Genomic DNA, 8,979 nt, shown 5'->3' on the forward strand with positions numbered 1-8,979 from the left:
GATATTTCCTAGCTCCCATCCTCCCTGTACGTTCATGATGTGCGTCTGTATCAATGGAACCTCCTTGAATGTCACCTTGGGTGGCAAGAGGCACATCTTGATCTTAATTGCATTTAGCTGAGGGGTTATTCCTCCTCAGACAACCTCTCCTAGCCTCTACAGTCATAATTTTCTCGTGAAGTATGAAGTATTACATCTTCCTTGCTATTGACCTATTTTTGGACTATTGAGCCTCTTCAGACAAGGCCCAAGGCCCAACATACACTTGGGCCTGTGTCCCCCCTCCCCACACACACACACATATATATTAAATTTTCAAAATATGGATCACTGGGTTAGTGAATAAGATGTGTGATAGATAGTGATCAATTTGTAGCATCAAGCAATAGAATATATTTTCTTTCTTAAAAAAAAGAAAAAAAAGAAATAGAATATATAAGAGAAACCAAGATAATAGAGCATTCATAGAGAGAATGGCATATGTCATATGTTGGTAGTATTTAGCATTTAAGCCCTAAAACTCCCAAACAGCTGGTCTTGCAAAACTTGACTATTGCAAAAAAATTTGCAATTGTGCTACAGTGTGATTCTAAATGTAAAATTGCATTGTAATACAATTGTAAAACTAAATAATAGTTTCTTATTCAATCTGACTTTTTCTCTTTCTTTATTTTCTGTGTTTTTCATCTCCTTTCTCTGGTCTTGCACAACAACCTCTCTCTCTCTCTCTCTCTCTCTCTCATCACATCTTTCTATCACGGTGGGCATATTCTGGTGTGGGTCCGGTGTGGGTTGCTCAAGCTCGGTAAAGATGGGCTGGGTTTTGTGTGTTGTGGTGCGATGGAGGAAATGTTGATCTAGTGGTGGTGCTGCGACGTGGGTTTGGTCGAGGTTTTGCTCAACAACTATTTGGGTTTTGATCGGGGTTGATCTGGTTTTTTTTTTTTTTTTTTTTTTTGGCAGTGGTGGTGTGGTGGGCATGGTGGAGGTGCAGTGCTAGAGGTTGAGGGAGCTTGTGAGCTTGTGAAACCCACTGATACTAGCGGTGACAAGTTGTTGATGAGGAATTGAGAGTGAGTGAGAACCAGGGAGAAGCTTTACTAGTTTGGGTTAGAACACAAAGAAAGAAAAAACAAAAATGAAGATGGAAGATAAAGGAGAAGAAGGAATGGAGGAGTTTGGAAGATACATAAACGTATGGAGGAGAAAATTGGGAAAAAAACAAAAAAGAAAAAAATCATATTTTATTGTGTAGATATATCATTTTAATGAGTAGAATAGGAAAATAAATGTTGGGATGTTAGGTGTGTTGTAAAATGGTATGGTATAATTGATAAAGTAACTTTTTGGAATGGTAAAATAGGATAGGATGACATTTTCGGATGGGAATGCTCTAACATACAATATTCCGAGACAACTTTGGTCTGATGGCACTCCCTAGGTACTTATACATAGGGAAGAGGGGGGTTTATGGTTCAAGACCCCAAGGGTAGGGATAGGGTATATACATTTCTAACCAAGACAAAATAGTAATAATAATAATAATAATAATAATAATAATAATAAGAAAATAATTCAAAGTATCTTGGCTTGTAAAGTACTCCAGCCAAGATTACTTTCAATAATAATAATAATAATACAATATAAATATATTTGGGATCGATATGAATAAAAGTAATTTATTACATGGCCTTAAAAATTGACAACCATTTTTGGCTTTTGTTATTGTAAGGGCAAGATTTGGTTCCTCGGCCCAAAGGGTTCAAGGAATTAGGCCCAAAGAGCCCAACACAATAAATTTATAGAGAATTGGTTTAAAAACTAGGCCTTAATGAATCATGCAGCAACTATAATTGGCCCAGATGACAAAGAAGCAAAGATAAAATAATTTGATTCAAAGAAAATCGTCATTGACACAATCCGAGGAGATCAGTTCTTGTATATATTCCTTGAATATGATTACAAACACCGTTCCTCTTGCTACAATATTTTTCTCTTAATTCTCCCCCCTTACTCTCAGGGTATTCTTTCTCTTTTATACTCTTTTCTTATTTCATCTCCACCCTCCATGTGTAGACTAGATTACTAGTGTTGATTCTTGTCCCATCAACAACTTCCTGAAATCTTTGGGAGTAGCTGTAAGGCTGAAAATTACTGTTCAGGTATCACTTTCTCATTAATGCGGTCAGAGAGTTAGCTACAGAGCATTCAATGTGGTGGTAGCAGCTTTATCTTAAATATTTCATAGTTTCCTTTTGTCTTGTACCTTCATGATGTGTATCCTTATCAATAGAATCTTTTGGAACATTGCCCTAGATGGCAAACAATATTTTTGGATCTCTGCTTTACTCAGCCAAGGAGGTAATCCTCCTTGGACCACCTTCTTAGACTCTTATGACCAAACCCCATTCTTTCATTCACTAATGCAGACTTCCATGGTAGCGTTTAATCGTTCTCGGATTACTAGGTGTCCTCAGACCAAGCCCCCAACCAATATATCCTACTGGGCCTATCATCCCTACAGTTATGATTATAGGTCTTAGTCAATGTTTAAGTAGAAGTGTCTAGTTAATTGGAGATTTTAAAAGACATTTTGGATATTCTAGGGGTATTTTTTTAGTCATTTCAAAGATTTCAAGTGTCTTGGTTTTGTATTTTTATTTTGTTATTATTATTACAATAATTTTGGAGGCTTCAAAAGTATTTTAGTCATTTGGAGATTTTAGAGGGGGGGAGGGGGGGGGGGGGTGTAAATTCAACCATATCAAAGATTCAAGGACTATTTCAATTATTTTTTAGATTTAGTATGATTTTGGTCATTTTAAGGTTATTTTGGAGGTTTCAGGTTTATTTCGATTAATTTAGAGGCCTTGCAGGATATTTCAAATATTTTGTCAATTTTAGAGATTTTGGGTGTTTCAGTTATTTTGAAGGTTTTAAGAATATTTTGGTAATTTTTATCATTTTGGGGTATTTTTGGAATTTAAGAATATTTTTGGTATTTTTTGGCCATTTGAAGAATTTTGGGTATTTTTATTGCTTTAAATATTTTGATGGTATTTTAGTTATTTTAAAGATTTAAAGGTATTTTAGTTATTTTAAAAATATTTGAATCATTTTAAATATTTTGGAAAGATTTTGATCATGTTTTATACGAGGTTTGAGATTTTTTTATTTATTTTTTTATTTGGTATTTTGCTAATAAAATATTTGTAGTAATTGCCCGAGTTTGAATTTGGAAAATGGTAAATTCCATGAGGTTTGGGTTAACACCAATGGGTTAACACCAATTAGGTACAATACATTTTAAAACTAACCAAATTGGTCCATAGGCCCAACTTAATCCCTAAACCCGTTAGTCTCCGTTAGCCATTTAACTCTTCTTTCTCTTTCCCTGCCTCTTGTCTCTCTCTCCAATCTGTATCTGCCTCCTCTCTCTAATTTGAGGTTTGGACTTGTCATTTGGAGTATCAAGTTTGGTTTTTTTATGATTTTTTTTTTTTGGTTGAGATTTGTAAGTGCGTCTCTGCAAATCCATCTTGGACAAAGCTCGAATCGATTTGGTGTGTAAGTCCGGGGAGCTCGGAGAAGAACAAATCGAGCTCGGCGTGTTTCGGATTCTTCTCTCCGCGGTTCGATCTCCCACCGTGTTGATCCGTGTGGTGATTGTTTGATTCATGTAGTGGGTTCCAATATGGTGGTGGTATTGTTGTTGGGTTTATTGTTTCTTAATTTTAGGTTTTGTTATTGTGTATGGCTGTGTTTTGGTTGTAGCAGATTTAAGGGGGGGAGAAGGTCACGTAGAGAAAGAGAGAAGAGACAAGTTTGAGAGAGAGGAAGAAATCACTAACGGGTGGGCTAATGGTGTTAGGAACTAAATTGGGCTTATAGACCAATTTGGTTAGTTTTAAAATGTCTTGGTGGTTAATGGAATTTACCCTTTGGAAAATAACGAAATGATATAAGGACAATTTAAAAATGATGTCTTATTAACTTGAGCAATTTAATATTTTAGATAAAATCTCATTCTCTTGGCTGCCTGGCTGGTAGTCTATTAATTTCATGGGATAAACACTTTACCATGATTCCAAGTGACCCAACATGATTGAATTTTAGATGATAAGCTCGGTCGTGTTAGTTTGGTCATTGAGAAATTGAAGGAAAAATAGGAAGAAAAACAAAATTTTAGCCAAATGAACTAGTAAAAAATATACTCTTGCATCAGTGGCTCCCGTTGCCATTTACTAGCAAAATCAGAGAGTACGTTACATACGAATCTTAACTGTATATACAGAAGGAGAAAAGATTCATGTGCAACTCGCAAGATTCAAACAATGGCTGGGAAGAGAGGCACAGAAGATCTCAAATGGCATAGACTGTCTTATACTCATTGGGTTGGATCTCAGAATCTGATATTCTTGCAGATATAGACCATGATCGTGGTGATCTACTGCTCATGGTGGAGGACCTCCTTCGCAATTTAGAGCCCTCGATTCGATGCATAATTATCCAGTAACACATTGTACCCAACGTTGTTACCATAATGACTGTCCCTACGCATGTTATCCCAATGGCGTACCACCTATTCTCTTTTCCCACAACAATATATGATAGTGCAAGAAATGCCACTGAAACCATCACACAAGCCAACCACATTAGCTTGTTTATAACAGCCATCAATTGTTTCTTAGCTTTTCTCTCTATCACCACAACTGAAGTTTGAACAACCACAACAGCCAATGATATGAACAAGGCGATAGCATCAAAGATGATAAATACCAAAAACTCTGTCGTAAAAGCGATTTCTGCTTGCCCGGAAGAAAATCCAGGTTGAAGCTTTTCCGGAGAATCAGCATACTGGCCTGGGACATTGAATATGGCAGCAAAGGCAACAGTGGCAATAAGGACAGCGACGACTGTGGTGGAGTTGATTGCGTTGTTAAGCCCTTCTGAGTGCATTTTGTTGAGTCTCTTTGCTATGCCTTGCACACGCTTTCGTGTTTGAATTGTGTGCTCTAGCTGATTATGCACCCCATGTTTGATGTCACTGACTGTTTGTTTCAGCTCTTTAGCCGTGGCTGTTGGTGGTTTGATGGATTTGGCACTTTGAATTCCATGCTCTCGTAGAATGGCAGCAACCTCAGAGTGCCCGGTTTTCTCTGCAGTGTCAAGAGCAGTTTCTCCAGATTTGTTAATGGCCATTTTGAATTCCGCTTCCTCATGATCTAGTAGCTTACGAACAATCTGCAAGAATAGCATATATCTTGTCAAGACTACGAATTCTATATATTCTGTAGCTAATCTAACTGGCAGTCAATGATGTGCGAATTTGAGATGTCAAAATAAAAATTGAGCAATATCTAGTGTGATAGTAATTGCATCTGTAAATTAAATGCTGGAACAAACAAGTTCAGATGGCAGATGATGGTTTATAATTCCAGCAAGACACATGTTCAGAGATAAGTGCAGAATCAATTCCTTTTAGGAGCTAAATATTCTATTCAAATTATTTGAAATAACTCATTTGTCCTCGTGCATACGAACAAAGATACAACTACACAAACGCTCCTGTAGAAAGTCCTCAACTCAAAATTGAAGGCAAACAAAGTAAGAAAGGGCACAAAGCGCACAAATTTTTCGTTTAGAAAAATAACAAATATCTATTTTGCTCTAAATTTCTTATTTCTTATTGAAGTGCCTATTGGAATTAAGTCACAATATGTACTAATCATGCTTATAGAAAAAAATAGTAAAGCAAAACAAAGCTGTAACTTTTTGTAGATTAGACACTTAGGAAAAGAGTTTTCTGACCTGTGCTCGGCCCTTCCGTGTTGCTATATGCAACGCAGTGTTGCCCTTGCTATCAGTCATGCTTAGCAAAGAAGGATCTGACTTAACCAGCTCATCCACAAGATCGAAATTCATTCCTTTAACAGCCATGTGTAGAGCCGTCTGCCCCTTCTTATCAATTCTTGTTGTGATGCCAGATTCGTTGCTCAAAAGGGCCCTGAGAACCTCCAGATGCCCATGCCTTGCGGCTGAATGCAAGGCAGTTTTCCCATTGCTTTTTGCTATGGTAAGCAAGCTGCTACCTTCCTCCAAGAGAAATTTTACTACTTGAATATGGCCTTGTGCTGCAGCAGTATGTAACGCAGTGGTGTTGGATGGATCAACAGTCATTGAAAGTTCAGGAAAGGCATCCAAGAGGACCTTCAATATCGCTGCAATATTATAACAGAATGACTTAGTATAATTCAACTCCCAGAATCATTTGCTAGTATTTGACTATCACTGGGACAACATGTTAGAAAAGAATTTAAAGAAAAATTATGAAGCAGCAGTCATGACAATTTTCTGCAAGAATTTTAAGATCTTCTCTATTTATTTTTCAAGTACAATTTGCACATTCTTGTTTTGTATTTTCAATTTCAATTTCCTATGACCGAATTTACAAAGATTTCATATATCTTGCAAATAATAACTGAGGTACCGAATCACATGGGACAAAATCAAGCTAAATTCTTTTACCCAAAACTAGCTCAGAGAACTTATCACAACTCTCTAGAACATGTTGAAACAAGGTTATATTCGATGCGGAGAAAAATATAGCACAGGCAAAGGTTTAAACTAAAATTAACTTTCATAGAGACTTACCCAAATCCCCTTGCTTGGCAGCAATATGGAATGCATCGTAGCCATTTTTAGCTTTGGTAGCAGCCGAACTAACATCGTAGTCCTTTATCATCTCTTTCACCAAATCTACGTCACCATGCTCAGCAGCAACATAGAGGGCGGTTTCACCCGAGTTGTTCTGCTTGGACAGCAATTGCTTCAACTCTGCCTCCTCAATGTTAGAGATGATCTCCACAACCAATTCCAAATTCCCTGCCCTCGCCGCCGTATGCAGCGGCGTGTCATCCCGTTTTCCAGTCAACTGCTTTGTCATCGTCTTCCCATGGGAACTTTGTTGCCTCTCTGGAGATTTCATTGATACCAATCACACTGATGAAACCCCTAAAAGAAACAGAACAAGGAGAGAAAAAAACAAAACACTGAAGGAAGTCCTCCACTTGACAACTTTCTTAGTATTTAAATCAGAGTTTTACACTTTTCTATGATAGCCCCAGATCAAAAACCAACCATTGGAACCAAAAATATCGATTTGTGAATCAATATGAAAAAGATAATTCAGATGCTTCCATAAATGAGCACGTGGGAACTTGTGGAGTTTTAAGACTCCATGTTGCCCATAGCATAGTCCTAACTCTTGAAGTCTTCTGCACAAGCAAACAAGTACTAGCATTAAATACCGCCCAACTAGCATTAAATTTGCAAATTTTCTTCACCATTAATTATCATTATCATCAATCATCAATATAAGAAAGAATAGGAACCACAAAGGCCGGGACCATGGAAAAAGAAAAACGTTCCCTGTTTGAAACATGTATATCCATTGAATGAAAGACTAGGAATAGTTTAGCTCGGTGGGTTTACCCACTACCAAAAAGAGAACAAATTCAAAAGTATACTTACTATAAATAAATAAATCGATAAGTAAACGACTAACTAGTAACTAAATGATTAAAATGTTAGGTTTTTTTTAAAGTTATATTCTAATTATATAATGTCCTATATACTCACTTTAAAATATTAATATTATTATTTTTACAAGTGTTCTAATAAGTATTGTTGTTTATAAAAAAAATAACTAAATGATTATTACTTTCTAAAAAAAAAGATTATTACTACTACAGAAAAAGAAGAATAATAGTAATAATTAATCACCTTGCGGTGTGGAAAAGTTAATAAGCTTCTCTCTCCCTGTCTGCAATCTAGAAACGTAGTTACTTTAGTAATATTCCACACCCAAGTGCTTGAAAATGAAATCAGGTGCAGAAGGCAACATGGGATTGAGAAGCAATGAATTAATAGGAGCATGAAAAGTATTGTGAAGAGTGGTGAGGCTGAGCCACAATTTCAATAGGTCACACCCAACCCCTAGAGTTTAGTGGAGCCCAGCAAGCAAAGACTTTTTGAAAAAGCTGATAGTGACAATTGAGAGCAACAACAAGCGAAGAAGAAGAAGAAAGGAAACGTCGTGAAGCAAATGCTTATGGTTGCCGGTAGAAGGTGCCATTTGTTTGTTTGTTTGTTTCACGAGACACACCTCTTCCCACTTACATATGTGTCAACTCGTGAGAAGATTAAGATTATTCAATACGCTAGAACTTCGAAAATGCTACTTCAGCACATCAAACAATAAAAAACTTCCTACTCACTATAATAGATTGATCATCGTGCATTGCGGTACAGTTCGGTTTGGTCAGTTTCATATATATTAAAAATAGATACTGTAGGGACTCAGTTTGGATTGACCCTGAGTTTTGCTGGGTTTTCAGCCCAACAAGCCCAAACAATAAATTTATAGAGAGTGGGTTAAAGGTTTAGGTGCTGGCCGTCGATCACCATGCATGGACTTTCTATATAAAAAAAATGCCAAGAGTTTCCTTACAAATGGGGGGATGCTCTCGGCCCATGCGCGAGGAGACCCTTTCCTTCTTTCTTTTTTCCCCCCCTCCTTTTTTCTTCTTTACTTGCCTTTCTTATATAGTTCCCATCTACTTATCTCCTTATTCCATCTGTTGATCATCCATTTGCCTTTTTCCTGGCCGTCCGTTCCATCAGAGGCCTCATCAGTACTCAAGTGGTTCACTCTGATCAACGTTGCCCTGCCAAGGGGTTATATCCCCATTAATGCGGCCAGAGGGGTTAGGTGAATGCATTAAGTGCGAATGTGACAGCTTGCTCTGAGCTTGTCCCCTCCCGAAAGTTATCCTTAGAATGCCGAGGACAGACAGGTCCTCGTGGTGTTACAACAGAGGTTTTGCCTGACTTAGCCTTGGCTGGTCAGTCCTCCTCGGCGCTGTCCTTGGGCCTACCATCCGATGGGCCGAGGCTAACAGGTCCACGGGCCCCACA

At 37.5% G+C, this 8,979-nt stretch overlaps 1 protein-coding gene across 1 annotated transcript; it reads right to left on the bottom strand.

Annotated features, from left to right (window-relative positions):
• Positions 1-4,199: 4,199 nt before the first annotated feature.
• LOC111993235 (ankyrin repeat-containing protein At5g02620) lies at positions 4,200-7,918 on the bottom strand. The gene is made up of 4 exons (XM_065774207.1): positions 7,786-7,918; positions 6,655-7,277; positions 5,812-6,221; positions 4,200-5,244 (listed from the first exon to the last, which is right to left on the bottom strand). The coding sequence occupies exons 2-4, from the start codon at positions 6,986-6,988 to the stop codon at positions 4,363-4,365; spliced, it is 1,626 nt and encodes a 541-aa protein (XP_065630279.1). The 5' UTR covers positions 6,989-7,277; positions 7,786-7,918; the 3' UTR covers positions 4,200-4,362.
• Between the last annotated feature and the right edge of the window lie 1,061 nt (positions 7,919-8,979).

This window comes from Quercus suber, unplaced genomic scaffold (genome assembly GCF_002906115.3).
Source record: "Quercus suber isolate HL8 unplaced genomic scaffold, Cork oak 2.0 scaffold_88, whole genome shotgun sequence".
Lineage (NCBI taxonomy): Eukaryota > Viridiplantae > Streptophyta > Magnoliopsida > Fagales > Fagaceae > Quercus > Quercus suber.

What these genes read in the sequence shown, in the direction of transcription:
- LOC111993235 (XM_065774207.1), bottom strand. Translation starts at nt 6,988, where the DNA reads ATGAAATCTCCAGAGAGGCAACAAAGTTCCCATGGGAAGACGATGACA. An exon ending in TGCCAAGCAAGGGGATTTGG is followed by an intron (nt 6,222 to 6,654) that starts GTAAGTCTCTAT and finishes ATAATATTGCAG; the next exon opens with CGATATTGAAGGTCCTCTTG. An exon ending in CACGGAAGGGCCGAGCACAG is followed by an intron (nt 5,245 to 5,811) that starts GTCAGAAAACTC and finishes CTATTCTTGCAG; the next exon opens with ATTGTTCGTAAGCTACTAGA.